This window comes from Mucor velutinosus (assembly GCF_035048745.1).
Source record: "Mucor velutinosus strain NIH1002 chromosome Unknown tig00001557, whole genome shotgun sequence".
NCBI lineage: Eukaryota > Fungi > Mucoromycota > Mucoromycetes > Mucorales > Mucoraceae > Mucor > Mucor velutinosus.
Window position 1 is genome coordinate 113,833 of NW_027041926.1, and position 19,831 is coordinate 133,663.

Sequence of the window (19,831 nt, forward strand, 5' to 3'; positions counted from 1 at the left end):
TTTTTTTTTTTACCAAAGTTAAAGAGCAATCACCGAAAGTATGAAGTACACATTTTGACAAAAATGTCAATTTTTCGTGTATCAAATTCTCGCAAAAACAAGTTTAAAATGTTCCGTTGGATCTTGCCGGTCATTTTGATCATAGAAACACTATAGAAGAAAATATCATTTCAGGGTGAAAAACGCGATCGTTTGATTTTCGAAAAAAAAAAAAAAAAAAAAAAAAAAACCATGAGGTACCCCTCATGGAAAACGAGAGGTATGTCGACCATGTTTTCATGAGCCAAAAAAATTGAGATAAAGTATCAGGAAGCAACTATTGATTGAGAGCAATCGTTTGGTACCAATCTGAGCGTCTGAACCGGCCTGCAACACGAGATATCAGTGGCAGAGAATGACTGAATATTGCTATGTTTTGATGTATATCTGTTTGAGCGAGGCATCGTTTTGATAAAATACGAAGACAGAAGTGCATGGCAGCAATTGGCCATGAAGCTGTGCGTCGTTTCAAGATCGAGTATTGGTCCTAAACCTAATAGGACAACAGAGAATGGCGCGGAAATGCGCCATAGTGTGGAGAAATACCTTGATTTAGCGCAATTTCATATGGAAGATTGGTATCTGTTTGCATATCAAACGTGTTTGAGATCGAGACTAGCGTTTCCATCAATTATTCCCGCATTATGACAAGATTGTATCTAAATGCCTATTGGTTTGTGTGTTTGTAATGATGAATCGTGAAAGTGGGCGATCGATCTATCGTACTGTCATTTGGGAATACCTTGTAACCGAAGTGTTGATACAAGCAATTGAAATAGACATGGCAAACCATATGAACACTTTGGAACTCATTCGAAAGCTTACCTAAAATCAGGTACTTTATGTATTTGCAATGTTTATCATTCATTACAAACACCTAATGATTCATTCAATGTTTCTGATCGAAATGTAGCCATTTATGTATGCAAAACTAGGCATTTGACAGGTTTCACTGCATGGTTACGTAGAGTTTTTATATAGATTTTATTAAAAAAAAAAAATTGAAAAAACTGATAGCGTCATTTAGGTGTTGACAACAGTGCCACCATTGGGATGAACCACTTGACCAGTCATGAAGGAAGAATCATCAGAGGCCAAAAAGACAAAGGAAGCAGCAATCTCACATGGTTGAGCGGGTCTCTTGAAAGGAGGGAAAGAACCAAAGTTTTGGATCTCTTCACGCGTGAATGTATTGGGGATCAATGGAGTCCAAACAGGACCAGGAGCCACAGCATTGACACGGATACGACGAGGAGCCAACTGTTGAGACAAAGCACGCGTAAAGGAGACAACAGCACCCTTGGTAGCAGAGTAATCAACCAGAACATCCATACCACGGTAAGCAGCAATGGAGGCCGTATTGATAATGACACCACCAGCAACCAGATGATTACAAGCCAATTTGGTCATAAAGATGGGGCCAAATACATTGGTGCGGAAGGTTCTTTCAACCGTGTTGCAATCGAGATCTTCCACACGAGTCACCTTGTGCTGTTCAGCAGCATTGTTGACCAGGATATCCAGTCTACCAAAGGTGTCCAGATGAGATTGCAGGATTTCTTTGCAGGTGTTTTCATAGCCAATGTCTCTTGCGATTAAGTGGATCTTGCAGTCAGATTGCGCTTCAATAGTATTCTTGGTATACATGGCATCAGCGTCTTCTTGCTCATCGCGATAGACGATGGTAATACCAGCAACACCTTCCAAAGCGTAGAGAGTAGCAATGGATCTACCAATGCCGCTATCAGCACCAGTGATGAGAGCGAACTTGCCTTGGAGTTTACCGGATCCACGGTAGGCCTTGAAGCATGGATTTCCCTTTGCGTCAAAGGAGGGTAGATGCTGAGAGACTGGAGGGGGTTTCAAAAGAGATGCCACGCCAGACTTTTCCCAATCCATATTCTTGCGAATTTCATTGTATTCATATACATCAGCAGGCAAGTCTTGGTCGAATCCGATAGTCATTGTTAAGAGTAGAGATCTTGATGATTTAAATGCTGGAATTCGAGGTTTGCTTTCTTGCTTTTATATCCAAATCTCGTCGGTTTGTTGTCAGTGCTAGCAACAGTGTTTCTTCGCTTGCTTTCTAAATGATGGGTTTCAAGCTGGAATTTTCCGTGCCAACAAATACAAAGCCAAAAAGGCTGTTTCAAACTAACATTTACATCATTTGCATAAACTCAAACAGAGGAAAAAAAAAAAAAAAAAAAAAAACTTTTTTTACGGGTATAAAGAAGTTGCGATTTATTTGTTTTTTCCTTTTTGTTTGCTTACTCTCTAAACTGTAATCATGTCAAACCGTCGACAACAACAACAACAAGCAAATGTATTACCACATCTGTCAAAGGGGATTGCAATGCCTGAGATCCAAGTGTCCAATCACAACGATCTCATGATGCCAGGTCAGAAAGCATTGCCCTCTGCCGACTGGAAGAATTCAGATGAACACGGCCAAAATCAGCAGCAGCTTGTACCCGCTTCAGATCCTGGTCCCAACAGAAGACTCAGTGCCGCCAGGCAAGGTGTGCCTTGGACTGACCGCCAATCCAAGCTTCAGATCGACTCCTCCAACGAGCCACCTCCCATGTTCACTGCTGCTCCAAAAAAGATGAGCATCCGACATCCTCGTGAATCCATGTCGTCCAAGCACATTTATCGCATGGACAATGGCATTGATCCTGTTATATTGCTGACCAGTCGATTGGAGGCCTGGAGACTGGCTATCAAGAATTTGGTAAGTGTGTAAGTCGATAATAGTTGCTATGGACATGCTATTTATCACTGTTCATTGTGATTAGGTTGCTCTGTTTAAAAAGGTCATTGCCGTTGAACTCAAAACCTCAAAAGGTCTAGTTCTCGCCTCCAGGGATATCGTGGTTCCATTTGATAAATCCAATGGCCAATTTCTTGAAATTGGTATGGGTGGCATCCAAGACGTATGGGCTTCTATGCGTGATTATACAATGCAGCATGGCATGCTTCACCATGAATCTGCTGGATATCTCGAGAAAGCTGTGATCCCTGCTCTCCGTGCCATCAAGAACGACATCAAAACCATGATCATTGCTATCCAAAAGGACAAGGCGCTCAAGAGCACTGACATCTTTGAAAGCCGTATGCAGGTAGACAGGCTGATCAGTCGATTGGACAAGATCATTCAGTCCTGCAACCGCTCACCCCAAACAGCCAATGACAATACGGATCCATTCTTGGTCAACTTGGGCGTCATTCATGCAGTCCGTGAGCTGTGTGATCATGAGAACCGTCTCCATGACAACATCTTGAACCTCCAAAAGGAAACTGGCATCTTTGAGCAAAAGATTATTGAAAACACGCGCTATGTCATTCAAAAGCTAGAGGAATTCAGATTAAAGAACAAGATGGAGCACCAGGATTTCATTGGTAAAGTGGTTGAAACATTCAATGGCATCAAACCTACGCTGGAGTGGAACGAGTTTGTACGTCGCAATCAGTACAACTTGATCTTGGAAAACTCTGCCTACAAGACCGAGAACATGGTGGAGTATCCCAACCAGGACAGCAAGTTTGTACGTGCCTTGAAGATTGGACCTCTTCAGATAAAGGCCGGTGTCATGAAGGGCTGGACGGAAGGTGTCTACCTGCTCACACCTGGTAGGTTTTACATAGCATCTCTTGTTTCATAACATGTACTCACATCCATATTAGCTGGTTTCTTGCATGGTTATAAAACGCCCAAGCATTTCCAAACGAATCCTCTGCGCCCCAACTACACGGTGTTTGTACCTGATTGTGCTATTGAACGTTTTGATGACGGCTCGTTTGATCTTCATGGTAAGGACAAGCGTTTATCCATGGGTCAGGGCACTCGCTACACATTCCGTGCACGAAATCCTCGAGATAGTCAAGGGTGGTTTGAAGCCTTGGTACGCATCGCAGACCAGTTCAGAATAGTTCCACTCTTTGATACGGCGCAAAGTGGTTTCTCATCCACTGTTCCCAAAAACAGAGACTTGCCTCCATTACCTGCTAGTACCTTGCCTTTGATTCAGCAGCCTCCTTCTGCGCCTGAAAAGGAACCCAGACCTGCTGGTGCCATTCAATCTACCTACAACACGGCTGGTCCTTCTGGTACGCGTCAAGACGACTTGGATCCCGTTTTGGAGGAAGAGCAAGACCCTGTACTCGGTGATCATCAGCCTTTGATGGAGGAGCACCACACCGACGACGATGGAAGTCAAACGCCCGTAGCAGGTAACTCGTTGCATAACGAGCACTTACCCCATCCTGCTGTTGCTGTAGCTACTGGTGCTGCTGCTGGTGCCGCTGCCGCAGGCGCTGTGGATGTCAATCAACATCTGCACTCTGAAAAGACGCTGGGACAAGATCAATCGCGAGGCTTGACGGAGGATCCCGCCACTCCCGTGACACCCACTGCTGCTTCTGTAGGTCAATCTGGTCAGTTTGTCCCTCAACAACAGCAAAACACCCAAACCATTCACCCTCCTCAGTCTCAGTTAGCTGATCTCAGTGAGCAGCAAGACTTTGATAAACGCCCCTTGGAAGAACAGCGAGGACTGCCCACCAGTGATGTACCTACGACAAGTAACAAAACGGCTGCAGCAAACGAGGAATTCAACGATGGAAGTAATGTTGATAACTGGCAGTCTGTGAACGGCGGTGCCTCAAAGGCTGAAGGTAGATTTGACACTGCCAGCCATCACTCCAAGATTGCTGATCATTTGAACGACGAGGACGAAATCAACCTTGCTAATCAGCAACTGCAAGCTTCTGATGCGTATACTCCCATCGAAAACTATCATCTCCAGCAAACGCAAAAGCAAGAAACAGCCGCATTGTAACCTTTCTCTTCTAGCTTTTTTCTATAGCCTATAATTTACTCCACTATTTAATTTCTTGACTAATAAAAATAACAATTTGCAAAATCCAATCCCTCCAAGGTCTGTGCATTTGTGAAACTATCTAAACCTTAAATCAAGGAAATAAAGAGGGTTTGAAGGGCATCCATTTGAATGGTAATGATGGCATTGTTCATTCATACTTTTACGTCAGTTTGAGTACATTTCAAGCCTTGACCCTTTCCATGTTTCAGGTGCATAGAGCAGAGACAGTGGGGAGGCATCCACTTTGCCTGGATGAACCACACACACACACACACACACACACACACACACACACACACACACACACACACACACACACACACACACACACACACACACACACACACACACACACACACACACAAGCCCAGTCACTGGCTAAGCTGCTGCTCCTGATTTTTAGTGAAAACACCAAAATCAAGGGATGCTTCTTTTCTTTGTTCTTTGTTCTTTTACCATGTTTTCTCCATATCGCTCCACGCATGTGTTTTCACCAACAAAAAGCCCACGAGACAGGCATAAAAAGCACACAGAGAACATGGGTACTTCTGTAAATAGAGCAACAGCATTCTCAAATTCAAAAAACAACAACTACAATTTCAGAATTTCTGAGGACGAAGACATTGGCACTACAGACTTTCTCGATATCAGCAACATTGATCACGAAGCCATACGAAATGACCCAGAACTGCGAGGTAAATAGCCCTCTGAATCTGTGCTTGATGGACGTCTAACCATTGCTTTCTATTACCAGAGCTATCGCGCAATCCAGCTGCTTTCAACGACACGTTGCATCCTGTTGGTTTTCACAGTATGAAGCACACACACATCTTGGGCCAAGAGGAAGAGCAGGACGACGACGACGACGACGATGACTTTGGCGAATTCAATGATGTGGAGATGCTTGTGCATAATCCTTTAGAGGAAAAACGACAACGGCAATTGGTGTCTCAAATGTCCAATGTCTCATCTGTGCAGAATGTACCAGCATCACCACGACGACAGTTTCAATCAGAATTATCATCTGCCTCCTCAGCGTTTGACGTCCATGAGACCAATCGATTGGAAAAGAAGATTGCAGATTCTGTGCAGTTTTCAAACAGCAACTATCACGGCTTTTACGCAGTAATGAAGCCTATTGTGTTTCTCTTTTTCATGGCATTCTGGATCACCAAAGAGCCCATTATTCGCACTGTCACGTTCTTCACCATGGTCGTATCAACAGTAATTGTGGATCCTCTCTTCTATCTATGGTCTCGAATTTCCAGCAACAAAATCAGCAGCACAAACACACGACGAAACATCACACATTGGTGCACAGCAGTGTTATTTGGCGTGTTGTCCATATTGGCCGTCAGATCTTTCTCTTTAAGCAAATCCATCCTACCTGCTTGGACTACCAACATGGAATTCAGTCTACCATTCAGCACACCATCACCGTTCAACAGCCTCGATCGGCAGCAGATTAAAATCATCAATAATGAATACAAGGCACTGTCCTCGAAACTTGGTGACTTTCAGGATCAGTTTCAAGCGTACATCAAAGGGGTTGATAGCGAACACACCAAGCTCTGGTCAGCCATTCACAGTCAGCAGGCACAGATCAGCGCATTGCATAACAAACTGGATGCTGAGTTGCGTGAATTACTGGTCTCTCAACAGCAGCAACTACCTGACAATATTCTCATTCCAACAGACAAAGACAACACGTTTGAATTGCCTGCCAATTTCTATGAGCACTTGCACAATGCCGATTCCTGGAATCAATTCCTCAAGCAAAACAAGGCTGCCATTGACAAGTACCTGGAAGGACACATGGATCGCTACTTTGCCAAGCAGCAAAAGAACGGCGCAATTATCAGTAAAGACGCATTTTTATCGCTGATTACCAACGACCTGATGAAGCGTACAAAGGGAGGCAAACACGACCCTGAAGCGTCACTGTCTCTCAGTCAGCTCGTGGCGTCTGCAGTGGAAAAGTACCACCAGGACATGTTGGATACAGCTGATTTCGCTCTGGAATCGCGTGGCGCCCATGTTATCTTTACAAAGACAAGCCCCACATTTGATCCAGTGGGTCCCTGGAAACGACGGTTGCGTACATCTTTGGGCCTCTCTATCATGATTCGTCCTCCAGAGATGGCTATCCGTCCAGACACTCACGCAGGTGCATGTTGGTCAATGGCTGGTCAGCGAGGGACTCTGGGCATCACTCTCAGTGAGCCAATTCTCATTCAAGGTGTTACCATCGAACATCCATCAAAGAATATACTGTTGCATGACATTGACAGTGCGCCAAAAGACATGGAGATTTATGGAATCAGCAATTATGGTGTCTATGGCAAGGAAGAAGAGTTAGTTTCGCTGGGTCGAGTCTACTATGATATCAACAGCAGCAGCAAGCCCGTCCAAACATTCACCATCAACAGCAATCCCACAGAAACTTATCGTGCCGTACTGGTCAAGATCAAGTCCAATTGGGGTAATCAAAAACATACTGACCTTTATCGTATCCGAGTTCATGGTATCCCTCTCTAAATGACACCCATACCACTATTCCCTCTTTTCTAGTACACTTATCCATTTCCTACTTTTGCATCCATCTACAACCATAACCCACATATAAGTAATGACTATTCAATAAACTTGCATTTCAAAGTAACTGTGCGGGCACATTGGAGTGCTTTATTGCTAATAAGGGTGCATGATTAAGATATACGGCTTGCTTTATTGAGCAAGAAGCTTTTGGAGGGTGCCATCTCTTTCAGCCTTGGCTAGATCATCAGAACCACCAACGTGCGTCTTGTTAACAAAGACATTGGGAACAGTGCGTTGGCCTGTCTTTTCCAAAAGATAGGCCTGGATTGCCTCACCTTGGGCTACATGGCAAGAAGAAATCAGCTTCTTTCTGCCGTCTTGTCATAATACTGACCCTCACTTACGATGTAAATCCAATTCGATAACTGCAAACTCGATATCAAGGGAGCTTAATAAAGCCTTTGCCTTTTTGCAGTAAGCTATATATCCACGTGAAGGTCATGATATGTCCATACACCAAGTTTATGTAGCGTGGGATACTCACGACAGTAGCTTTTGCTAAATACAATGACCTTGTTGTTTTGAATAGCTTCTTCAGCAATCTGTTGAGGAGATGACATTTTTTTGATGTTGATATAATTTCAGATCCTAGAAAATGTAACATGCTCGGTACTTTTATACTTTTTTGAGGCTTCCATTGCTGAATAATATTCTGGTCAAACGTAATCTGGCACATCGATGGTATCAGCTTCACTCGCCAATGGCATAAGCGGCTTGTATCAGCTTCATCAATGCCCTGCGCTATCAGATGTGTAAGCAAGAGGAATACTGCACTCTTATTGGCGAAATCAACATTGTCAGAAAGCGGTTGAAACATTGGTATGCTATGGAGACGTACACGTCTCTCGGGTCATTTCACCGGATACGTTGTAACAGGAAATTTTATTTCAGCAGGAGAATTACCACTTCATAGTAGGAAAGAGAGGAAGAGAGGGTATATGTACAATTACGAATACCAATAAATAATAGATATGTATACAAACAAATTAAGGCTTTGGAATACGGAGAGTCTTTGAGATCATGAGGGTTCCACTGATGGCATACACAAGAACCAGAGGATGAATGTCCCAATCGCTTGTGATTTTGATCATTTGTCCAGGCAAAGTATCCAAATACATGTCATTTGCAACGAAATAAGCGATCAAAGCCACTAATGATAAGGAAGTAGGAATCGGAGTTCCCTCGAAATGGTGAACCTTGCCTGTGGCATCCTTAGGGGCCAGGGCTACAGTGGCATTGTAGCGTGCAAGACGTGCAATACCACAGCAGACAAAGTAGGTCAAGGCAATGGTATCCAAGTAAGTGCGCATACCAACTAATGGATCATGTCGTTGAGTTTCTGGTCATCACCCTTCTTCCGCTACCCTCCCCCTCTCACACACACACACACACAAAACTAAAACTTACCAGCATATGCCAATGCAGCGGGAGCTAATCCAAATGAGATCTATCCGCAAGTTAGCCCTAAGGTTCTATTGTGTTGCCATTGATGCAACTTACTAGATCAGCCAAACTATCAAGCTCTTGACCCAACAAGGATGAATTGTTTCTCCAACGTGCAACTCTGCCATCCATGAAATCAAACAGCATACCCAAAGGCATGAGGTACATGGCAGTGTATAAATCTCGAACATTGTTGGATGTCAAGTAACGCATGGAACTTAAGACGGATTGAACACCACACACACCATTCATCAAGGTAATAACATCAGCCAGGTAAAAATTGCTATAATATGCAGCAAGGGCGCGTTAGTCAATGGTGGATGATTCCTTGCTTATCGCATCCACGACTTACCGAACCATAGAGAAATGGCCATGTGTGTTCTTTGCCAAGTTGGCATCCGCCTCAGATAACTTCTTTTCGACTTTTTCAGCAACGTGATCCACTGCAGACATTTTGATTTTGATATAGTAATGTGAAAGAAAAGAAAATCAATTTGGAAGGAAAAAAAAAAGTTTTAATTTATAGCAAGACCTTTTACGAGCTTGTCCTCAAATTGACCAGTTACAACGGATGATGATGTAATGATTCCGTTTCGAAAATAAAGATATCATACACATCACACAGAATGTATACAGATCAAACCAAGACAATAAAGGAGCCATAAAGCTTGGGATCAACTAGATTGCGTCTTGAGACCAGGATCTAATGCTGGGCATAATCCAAAGATACTCTGCTTTTTTTAAACTGGCTTGGCATTTGATCCGGGCATGATTGGGTAGGCCTAGATTCCATACTAACTCTATTTTGGAACAAAAATCACAAAACCAAAGTGTAACTTGACATCAGTTTATCATTTCATCATTCCTGAGTAGGCCAATGCTAGTGGCGGTTGCCTTAAAATGACGTGAATTTGAAATACAACCGGTACAAAAAAAAAAAACCTGGATTAAGCTTGCATGGAACAAGATGGTGTATGTTGGTTGCTTCTTGATTCAATAGACCCCATGTTAGAGTAAACCTATACATTGTTCAGGGCATGAAGAACCAATGCAATATCAGTCGTGTCAAAAGAGCCCCTTCATTTCTTTTGATTTGTAACAATGCTTAATTTTGCACTTTGGAGAGATGTACGTCTCTTCCATCCTTATGGCTTTTGACTTTCGGATCCTTTCATTTTGATCCAAATCTTTAATTGATCTAGAAATCAAAAACGCTTGAATTGAAGCAATTGGACAATTTACATAGCAGGTTTCCAGCAAAAGAGCAAACCCCTTTCAATCAATTAAAGTTTTATCTCCACTTGTCTCATCGAAAGAGCCGTTCAATCTTCAACTGCAGGGAGAGACTTCCAAAGCTTATTACTGAGGCCTTCTCAGCAATTCTTGCAAACTATTCTCTCGTTGTAGACCATCTGGTATATTGTCACTGTATCTAAGGCTATTAGTTGATATATTTAATGTATATATCAAACGTCAGTGCTACCCGGAGATTGTCCATAATGCTTAGAATCGAGATTTACTGGTTTGATTGCCACACAGCCGACAAGTTGTGCATTCCAATTTCAGATGTGTTCCTGATCTCCTAGCATGAAGAGCACATTGCACCAGTTTGCAAAAGTTTGTTTCAAATCATTCAGGTTTTCAGAGGCTTATTCATATGAGATCAAGCATTATTATTAGAAATACAAATTTTCGTAAACTTAAAGGGGACTTCTCCAATAGAAAATGCAGCCAAATTTTTGTGTTAGACATTCATGCCTTTTTACGGCTTCAATATCGATTACTATTTTTATTCAGAATCATACCAAAAATTCAGAGAAATTAAACATCATAGATAAGAGGAATCAATAATACACATTTACACGGACATTGACACTGGCTTTGCGCTTGAGCTTGACAGTAGCAATTTGAAGCTCTCAAGATTTTCCTTACTAGTGTGATCTAAATGTATACCAGGTGAAGTATTTCTGACATCTAAATTGTAGACAAAGCTTGGACGCATCGAATTGCATAACTTCTGTGATAGTCAATTGCTTTATATCTGAAATTTTTCTTTTGGGTTGATCTAGAATTATCTGTCAAATATGGAGTTGGTACATCCCGCTGAAAGGTTGTTACATTAATTCTTTCTCAATTTACAGAGAATATATTAATTATGTGGCTAATCCACATTGAGTAAATGACTATGCACCTGTGTTGCTTTTGAGCCTGTTCATCTTATTTTTTTAGCAAGATCATTCACAACCATGTTCAGTTTCAAACAAAATTTCTACAGGAGAGAATTATCAACACAAGCCGTCAGTATCAGCGGGAAAAAAAGTCCAGAATTACACTACTAACCTTCAGAAATAGAACACCAGAGAGTAGCGTATTAATACCAGTCTCTAGATCTTCAATAGTTTGAGGGATTCGCACCGTGAAAAGACGCTTGAGAACGTAAACCTTAGGATCTTTCATCTTTAATACGAATACTTGGCTTTCAAATCTCATTATCAATACAAAAGGTACAGAAAGTTGTTCAATTTCAGATGGCCTAATATGAGGGCAACGATTGATAATCTTGTTGAGGAACGCCTTCGCACAGAGAACGGCTCTGTTCAGAACGTAAAAATAACTGGGCTGATTTGTCTTTCTTGAAAATTCGTTAATGGCGACACCATTAACAGTATTTTGAATTGGTTCCCAAGCGATAACGCTCAGACAGAGCTTGCTGGTTACAAAAGACTCTCCAGCCCTGGTCTTCTTTCCAGAATGACCACGGCCGATATCTTCGTGTATGGCTCCCCTATCATAGATATAATTCGTTAGACTACAGGGTACCAAAATAAATGTGCAACCTACCACTGCAAAATGATCCCTGATTGTCTAAAGCATTTCTCAAAAAGCGGCCCCCACACCTTGACTACCAAATTTGCCTCATTCAAGAACGGCTCGAAACTTGAGTCAAAAATAAACTGATCAAAAATGTGTAATTCAAGTCTGATGTCGATTAGAAAACATAAGACCATTTTTTTCATTTGGCAATGGCAACAACTTACATGATCTGGTAAACACTGGTTATAATTTGAGGGTCATTCTCTTGAAGCAGCTTTATCAATTTTAAAGCCTTCTTTGGGTTTGTATGTTTCTACAACAATGTAATTGTCGATCCATCAATTAGAGATCAAAATATTCATTGATAAAACTTACCCTCTTCATAATCTTTCCGCACTCTACTGCTATTTTTGACAGTTGCAATGAGGACTTTAAATAGTATTCCTCGTTTTCATTGTACTCAATGTGATTATTTCGAAGTCTAAAAAAGAAATCACACATTCTGATTCAATACATTTGCCATGTTTACCACTTGAGAAAATGTCTTTACATTTTTTCGAAATTCACTTTTTGTTCTTCCTCTTCAGAGACAGACTATATTTGTCATATTTAATATCCCGACTGGTGAAGGCCTAATTGAAGCTACATACAACTATCAATCTTCTTCGCATTAGTGGGTATTGGGTTTCGTTGTTCGCTCTATCAGCATTTTCTCGATTTTCGGATATCAACATTCCGTTCCAGAACGACACACATATGTCACTTTCCAGTATCTAAAACTTGTATTATTGTTTTTGGAGGTTCCAAAAAAAAAAATGGGTTCCCAGCAAAATTGGAACCCGATTGGAGTGATAACTTTTGTTATAAGCCAATACTTTGTCAAATAACAATTGTTATTGATCTTTGGGTTCCAGTTTTCGTTCCAAGTGTGTATATTTGACATTTACATAAAAAATATTAGGATTTAATACATTCTAATGATATGTGCGTTATCCAAGGCCTTATCATAAAAAATATATGTATTCTTTTGGTTAATTAACACCTGAAAGAACTTTTTTTTTTTTCGCTTTTAGTTTGTACTTATGTTCCTGAAATTTAATCAGAAACCCACTCTTTCTAGAATTTCAAAGGTATAAAGCTTTTTTTTTTTTCAAAATGAAAACTATGTGTCTGATCTTTTTGCTTTATTTATAGAAAAGCAAAAGCTCACGTTGAAGAAAATGAAGTGCCCCATTCATTAATTATTGAAAGATTTGCGCCTGAAGTACAAGAGCAGCTTTCCAGCATCAACCGAAGTATAGCAAATACAATGCGAGAATTGAAAGAACGTCAAAAGAAGTCGGATGAAATCCAGCAGCAAATGCAAAAAGTGTTTGACAATATAGTCACCGGAAAGCAGCAATTGCAACTTTCTTTTAGAATGGACCAAGGGAACCAAGCAGTAGCGACAACAGGCGCTGTCGCAAAAACCTCTGCCTTGCCAAGATCAGAAGATGTATCGCAATCAAAACAATTTTCGGAAGAATCCCAACAAAGCCCACCACCACCAGGTTACAACAACACCGCAGTTGCAACTATTTCACTTCCATACAATCAAGAAGGTGTACCGTTATACAAAATGAGTCGACAAGTAACAACTGTGTGTGATCTTTGGGACGAGTGGACAATAGGTCGAGATGGATTCTGGTCTGTTCAAGAATTAGAAGACAAGTGGGGCGCTAAATGGAGAAAAGACGACAGAAAATGGTTCAATATCCGTAAAAAAAATCATTGATTCCGTTGAAGACCTTCAGCTGGATCTTGGTCTCTCCCCCACTTCTGCTGTAGGCGCCCTACAAAAGGTGCTCAACACTCGCCACTGGTCTTTGGATCGCTTGGGCACCGAGCTCCAAAAAGGCGCTTTTTTTCCTTGCGAAGAAACGAAAAGAAGAAAATTGCAACACTTCTAGCTGAGCCTTTTTTACCATCAATAGTTGCATTTTCATTAATAAATATCTTTGTTTTCCTGTGGATTTTGTAAAAATCGCTTAAAATGTGTTATGTAAATCTGGGTCCCAAAATAGCAGGGAACCCCAAATGGCACCCACTATTGAGAGTTGGTAAATAATCCTTTATTTTACTTTGCATCGTTGGAAGTGCCTTGAAAAGTACTCCAAGAGTGTATTAGGAAGCGTAGGGTGATTATCACAATTTATATAGTCGATTAACAGAAAATAGATTAAAGACGTCGACAAAAGACGGAATTTGGCCAATCTTGAACAGAAAAAAAAAACTCGGAGTTTAAGGTAATTTTGGCAGGCGTCGCTAATGCTGGCTGACCCAAATGCCTTTCTGATGATGGCAATGATGATGGCAATGATGGTTGAGATGCTGATCAAATGGGGATTATGGAATTGAAAGGAAAATTGCTTAGCGCAGATACTTCTTTTTGGGGAGCTTTGTCTCATGAGGGTGTCTTTTGCAATGACAATATCTCGAGAAAGTCGCTGTAGGTTTTACACAAGTCCTGTATTTACACATAGCCAGCTTTATGTCGCCATCCTATTAAGAGCATTAGCAGCGAATGGTATGACCAGAAGAAAATGGAGATTGTGGTGTACAAATACTGCATAAAACTTGAATTTTCTTTCACATCGTTTCAATAATAGTTTCCGTTGATACCAGTGTATAAGCAACGGGAGGAGGATGCAGGAGGAAATACCTCCCCCTTTCTGACTCTGATATAATCTGTCTTTTGTTACTGATAGTTTGTTTAAAATCTACTTAAATAGCAGGTTTTTATTGTCTCTGATTTGAAATGTCTTCGGCGAGAGCCCGCAGGGCGACGCCGACATCGAGCGTAGCGAGATAGGTTGGCTAGTTCTCCTATATACTGTAGTTTCCTCCCCCACTACTTCCGGTTTTAAAACACTCCCATTTGTCCCCACAATCCCCAATAATCCTTCTATTCTTCAATCAGCAAAATGGCAACAGTTTTGGGCGGCTCAGAATACCTCTTAATGCACGCAATACTTGGTACAGAATTCTTCATCGCAAAATCGCCACCAGACAACTCCTCCATGAACTTCAACCCTCTATCTTCACCCCTTACTGTCAACTTTGTCGACCAGTTCGATATCGACGCCATGGACATTCTCCCATCGAAAACAACCAACATTTCCTCTTCTCCTGCCCAAAGAAATTACAAGTCTGCACCACAGCAGCCGTCCACTACATTGATCCCTCATTTGCTCACTTCTCTTTCCTTCACTATTACGACATTATCAAGTTGCAACCACACATAACTCGCACATCCTCTGTACCATTTCAACGCCTCACCCGATACCAAGTATTTGCATGCATTTTACAGGCCCTCTGGACCGCTCATTACCAAGCTGCTTTTGCTGACATTCCTTTTGTTCCTCTCTCCGTCCTCGCCAAAATTCAGAAATTCCTCGCCAAACTCGATCACGAAGAATCCTTGTCCATTTCACCATAGAACTCAGAACCCAATTTACCCCGTCTTACTATTTCCTTCGCCAATGTCGTGTACAGTAATAGGGCGTTAATGATTTAATTACAATAAATAATTACTTCCCTATAAAAAAAAAGAATATTAACTTACAGCCTTGACCTTGAGTGATTGTATCTCTACTGAAGATCCATTTATCTCAAGATAACAGAATGACTTCGATCAACTTGTATCCAGTCTTGCTCGCTCCATCTTTTGCCTAATTACTGCTTCTGATGTGCAACGTCAAACGACAAGTATTATTCTTCATTAACAGTGACTGCTTTTATAAGCTATGAAACGGAAAATAACAGTTCCCTTGACTACATTCTAATTCTTTTACGCGAATTGCAATATTGGAATGTTATCAAGATGTACTCATGATGGTAGCCATTCGTGATGAGTAATCTTGATCGAAGGTCTAGCTTCGGTTTTTACTGCATTCTTTACGTTGCGATGCTATTTTATTTGCTCTAAGGGATTTATTATGTTGTTTGACACATACCTGGTAATCATTAGATGTTGGCTGCTAATGATAAAGGCTCTAGAACAGCTTCCTGTGGGCCAGATATATGATCAAACACAACGGCTTTTGTCTTGATGCTTAGGTAAATAGCAAGCTATATACTGATCTTTATGAATGACTAACAATTATCGTGGGCTGTCTTGCCAATGTGGCAGTAGGAAAAAGCATTGCAATATTGGAATGTTATCAAGATGTACTCATGATGATAGCCATTCGTGATGAGTAATCTTGGTCGAAGGTCTAGCTTCGGTTTTTACTGCATTCTTTACGTTGCGATGCTATTTTATTTGCTCTAAGGGATTTATTATGTTGTTTGATACATACCTGGTAATCATTAGATGTTGGCTGCTAATGATAAAGGCTCTAGAACAGCTTCCTGTGGGCCAGATATATGATCAAACACAACGGCTTTTGTCTTGGTGCTTAGGTAAATAGCAAGCTATATACTGATCTTTATGAATGACTAACAATTATTATGGGCTGTCTTGCCAATGTGGCAGTAGGAAAAAGCATTGCAATATTGGAATGTTATCAAGATGTACTCATGATGGTAGCCATTCGTGATGAGTAATCTTGGTCGAAGGTCTAGCTTCGGTTTTTACTGCATTCTTTACGTTGCGATGCTATTTTATTTGCTCTAAGGGATTTATTATGTTGTTTGATACATACCTGGTAATCATTAGATATTGGCTGCTAATGGTAAAGGCTCTAGAACAGCTTCCTGTGGGCCAGATATATGATCAAACACAGCGGCTTTTGTCTTGATGCTTAGGTAAATAGCAAGCTATATACTGATTTTTATGAATGACTAACAATTATCGTGGGCTGTCTTGCCAATGTGGCAGTAGGAAAAAGCATTGCAATATTGGAATGTTATCAAGATGTACTCATGATGATAGCCATTCGTGATGAGTAATCTTGGTCGAAGGTCTAGCTTCGGTTTTTACTGCATTCTTTACGTTGCGATGCTATTTTATTTGCTCTAAGGGATTTATTATGTTGTTTGACACATACCTGGTAATCATTAGATGTTGGCTGCTAATGGTAAAGGCTCTAGAACAGCTTCCTGTGGGCCAGATATATGATCAAACACAGCGGCTTTTGTCTTGGTGCTTAGGTAAATGATAAGGTGTGTATTGAGCATTGTAATTCACTGGCCTGGTCTTTCTTATATCATATTGATAACCTCAGCAGAATCACCCTACGAGAATTGAATATTGGGTCATTGTGCGCATTTTAACGTAATCGAAACAGGGTCTTTTAAGCAATCCAACATCTTCGAACCATTTCTCTTCCTGTTGCAAAAAGGCACAATTACCTATTCTTTAGTACGGCCGCCTACGACGTAAAATTTTCTGAAAGAAGGCTTGAAATCAGTTTGTGCTCATATGTAGGTAAATGATGTGCAATTGTCAACACAAGTACAGCCATTCAAAAATAACCATAGTGCAGTTTTACATAATTGTATTTATTGCCAACGCAGTAATATATACAAAGAATAAAAAAAACACTATTTTACATGAGCTCTAATATGAATATAAATCGAATTTCATCTTTATTATAATTTTATATCAAAGAATTACTGGTAAATTCACCTTGTTGATAGTGACAATCAATTGACAGACACCAGGGTGAAGGCGTGTTCATGGGTTTAGCCATCCTTGCGTGCACTAGCTTTTTTGTAGTAATATCCAATAAAAGGAGCTCAAATCTGATTGCATCCAGCAGAATTAATGTACGAGGAGACGGGAGGCTTGGTACTCCACACCTTGGAGTCCACCCATTTTGCGTAAATGCTTTCCTTGCTTTCAGGATTATTGTCTCTTAATCGATCAATGTTGTTTTTTCTTTCTTCAATCAACTTTTCCTTTGTCCGCAAGATACGGTCCAATCGCAGTGAGATCTCCTGAAACAACAATAGGTCGATCAGTTACACTTACTTCCTGAGATCAGTAAAAGTAAGGGAGAAAAATACTATACCTTGAGTCTGGCTAGACCAGCTAGCAAATTGTGGATTCCATCCTTCTTCATGTCATCTCTGTCTGCTGGAATATTCAAATCAAAGAGCTTCTCGATGCTATATACTTTTGGTGATTCCATTTTGATAATGTATACTTGAGCTTGAAATTTCATTGTGATCACAAATGGCACCTGAATTGCTTTGATCATCTCAGCGGTGAGTCCAGGGAAGTTTTTAATGATTTGGTTGATGTAGGCTTTGGAACATAGGCACATTTTCTGCAAATCGTAATAGTATTTGGCTGTCTTTGCCTCTCTAGAGAACTCATTTACACCGAGTTCAACGATTGTATCCTTGCTACCATCCCATGAGAATAGCCTAAGATCCAGTCTGCTCTTTAAACCACATTCTTTGATAGCATCTGGCGTCGCGTCGCCCCTATCATTGATCACACAAATGAGTACAAGCTAAATGTTTGATTACTAAAAAATGAATACCATTGGAGCATGACATTAGATCCACGGAAGAGTTTTTCATACAGAGGTCCCCAGAGCTTCACAACCAGATTGGCCTCGGACAAGAGAGTTTCGTAGCTTTTTTCAAACAAGTATGCATCATAGACATGCAATTCAAGTCTATTTTAAGTTTTGTATGAGAAGGCGAATTAAAGTGTGAAAGAGAATATCCCATCATACATACATGATCTCATATACGTTTTTAACCATGTCATATTTATCTGCCTTATCATGCACTTTCTGGATGAGCTTTAATGACTTTTTGGCGTTTCCCTTTTTCTATGAACACGGCGATTAGTAAGTACAGTGCAAGTCAAACCGATATTGGACTTACTGCCTTCACAATCCCTTTACACTCATTTGCAATATTTGACAATTTTCCAAAGGACACATCACTGCCAGCTGGTTTATCGGAAACTTCTCTGATGGAGTTCATACCAATTCTATGAGCAGCATGTTAGATGGTTGATCTAGCCATTGAGACACACTACATGCGTGATCAACATTATAGCTGCACTTACGTTTTCAAGTAAAAAGATTTCATATCATCAACTGCGATTTTTTTGGTATCAGCTTTCAATTGAGTATCATTCTGTATTGAGCATGTGATTGATTAGTTTATACATTAAATTTGCTACTTCGAATTTTTCACTTACGGGAGGAAACACTGTGAGGGTGGTTTTTCTTTTTTTGGTTCTGTGTACTGTTTCTTCATAAACGGCCTCATCGACTCTTCTATTTTCAGCAAGGAGTTTGCTATGCCAGAAGTTTGTACAGGAATCATTCTCAAGAATCTATAAAGTATGGTGATATCAGGTTTACGCTTGATGCGTCGCAATGAGATACTTTACATAAAATTCTTTTTCTTGAACTTCTTTAGCCCATGAAGCAAAACTTTCATCGTCGCTATGGGCTGCCTCTGCCACTGTGATTTTATAATCTGAAATTGCCACGTCCTTGCTGTTATAAGAATATTGTCCTTCGACAAAGAAGGCTGGAATCCCATGCTTCGATCTATAATTGCTCTTGAGCCAAGATAGTGCTTCCCTGTATAGATTGGCTTAGTATATACTTTTCATATTTCTACAAATACGTTTTTAGATGTTACCAAAGCATTGTGAATATAAAGAAAAGGCGACAGAATGTTTATATCTTGAGATATCAGTAGTTTTATGTTGTGGATTCCTTGTCACAATGCAACGTGAATCTTGCCCTCACCCGCATGATGAAAGCTGTCAAGCAACAACGTGATATAGGCCAGAAAGCCAGTGCATACACGGTGCCCCTCATTGATGGCAAGGCCATAAAACTCATAGTAGCATGATTATCCTGGCACAACAAGAGCCAGATATAAACAGGCTGATAGACATGGATGTGGAGAAAGACCCATTTTGAGTTTAACCCTATGGAGATTGTTTTGCGAAAGCAAAGAAAAACTTAAGGAGAGATATTGACAAACGAACATCAAAACACAACAACACTCTGAAGTTTGCAATAACGTTGGTTTCTGTATATACAAGGCAATTGAAAAGGTTTTTTGCTCATCTTCAATCAAGTAGCTAA

General features: G+C 40.6%; 9 protein-coding genes across 9 annotated transcripts; 4 read left to right on the forward strand and 5 right to left on the reverse strand.

Annotated features, from left to right (window-relative positions):
* Window positions 1-1,062: 1,062 nt before the first annotated feature.
* On the reverse strand, window positions 1,063-2,004 carry ATC70_008107 (Calmodulin; the record flags this gene model as incomplete). Its single annotated transcript, XM_064827361.1, has 1 exon — window positions 1,063-2,004. The coding sequence occupies one exon, from the start codon at window positions 2,002-2,004 to the stop codon at window positions 1,063-1,065; it is 942 nt and encodes a 313-aa protein (XP_064676623.1).
* Window positions 2,005-2,329: 325 nt separating this feature from the next.
* RPS1_2 (ribosomal 40S subunit protein S1B) lies at window positions 2,330-4,880 on the forward strand (the record flags this gene model as incomplete). Its single annotated transcript, XM_064827362.1, has 3 exons — window positions 2,330-2,773; window positions 2,838-3,672; window positions 3,727-4,880. 3 exons carry the CDS (start codon window positions 2,330-2,332, stop codon window positions 4,878-4,880), a joined length of 2,433 nt encoding a protein of 810 aa, XP_064676624.1.
* A 580-nt stretch (window positions 4,881-5,460) lies between these two features.
* On the forward strand, window positions 5,461-7,460 carry ATC70_008109 (uncharacterized protein; the record flags this gene model as incomplete). The annotated part of the gene is made up of 2 exons (XM_064827363.1): window positions 5,461-5,617; window positions 5,677-7,460. 2 exons carry the CDS (start codon window positions 5,461-5,463, stop codon window positions 7,458-7,460), a joined length of 1,941 nt encoding a protein of 646 aa, XP_064676625.1.
* Window positions 7,461-7,649: 189 nt separating this feature from the next.
* On the reverse strand, window positions 7,650-8,080 carry ATC70_008110 (uncharacterized protein; the record flags this gene model as incomplete). The annotated part of the gene is made up of 3 exons (XM_064827364.1): window positions 7,650-7,801; window positions 7,865-7,939; window positions 8,005-8,080. 3 exons carry the CDS (start codon window positions 8,078-8,080, stop codon window positions 7,650-7,652), a joined length of 303 nt encoding a protein of 100 aa, XP_064676626.1.
* Window positions 8,081-8,506: 426 nt separating this feature from the next.
* Window positions 8,507-9,416, reverse strand: ATC70_008111 (uncharacterized protein; the record flags this gene model as incomplete). The annotated part of the gene is made up of 4 exons (XM_064827365.1): window positions 8,507-8,835; window positions 8,928-8,967; window positions 9,021-9,246; window positions 9,316-9,416. 4 exons carry the CDS (start codon window positions 9,414-9,416, stop codon window positions 8,507-8,509), a joined length of 696 nt encoding a protein of 231 aa, XP_064676627.1.
* Window positions 9,417-11,175: 1,759 nt separating this feature from the next.
* On the reverse strand, window positions 11,176-12,448 carry ATC70_008112 (uncharacterized protein; the record flags this gene model as incomplete). Its single annotated transcript, XM_064827366.1, has 7 exons — window positions 11,176-11,232; window positions 11,304-11,748; window positions 11,805-11,942; window positions 12,002-12,090; window positions 12,153-12,258; window positions 12,328-12,371; window positions 12,428-12,448. 7 exons carry the CDS (start codon window positions 12,446-12,448, stop codon window positions 11,176-11,178), a joined length of 900 nt encoding a protein of 299 aa, XP_064676628.1.
* Window positions 12,449-13,086: 638 nt separating this feature from the next.
* On the forward strand, window positions 13,087-13,551 carry ATC70_008113 (uncharacterized protein; the record flags this gene model as incomplete). Its single annotated transcript, XM_064827367.1, has 1 exon — window positions 13,087-13,551. The coding sequence occupies one exon, from the start codon at window positions 13,087-13,089 to the stop codon at window positions 13,549-13,551; it is 465 nt and encodes a 154-aa protein (XP_064676629.1).
* Window positions 13,552-14,740: 1,189 nt separating this feature from the next.
* ATC70_008114 (uncharacterized protein) lies at window positions 14,741-15,061 on the forward strand (the record flags this gene model as incomplete). Its single annotated transcript, XM_064827368.1, has 1 exon — window positions 14,741-15,061. The coding sequence occupies one exon, from the start codon at window positions 14,741-14,743 to the stop codon at window positions 15,059-15,061; it is 321 nt and encodes a 106-aa protein (XP_064676630.1).
* Window positions 15,062-17,498: 2,437 nt separating this feature from the next.
* Window positions 17,499-19,384, reverse strand: ATC70_008115 (uncharacterized protein; the record flags this gene model as incomplete). Its single annotated transcript, XM_064827369.1, has 9 exons — window positions 17,499-17,699; window positions 17,774-18,191; window positions 18,251-18,388; window positions 18,453-18,547; window positions 18,603-18,711; window positions 18,790-18,860; window positions 18,925-19,062; window positions 19,120-19,315; window positions 19,377-19,384. 9 exons carry the CDS (start codon window positions 19,382-19,384, stop codon window positions 17,499-17,501), a joined length of 1,374 nt encoding a protein of 457 aa, XP_064676631.1.
* Between the last annotated feature and the right edge of the window lie 447 nt (window positions 19,385-19,831).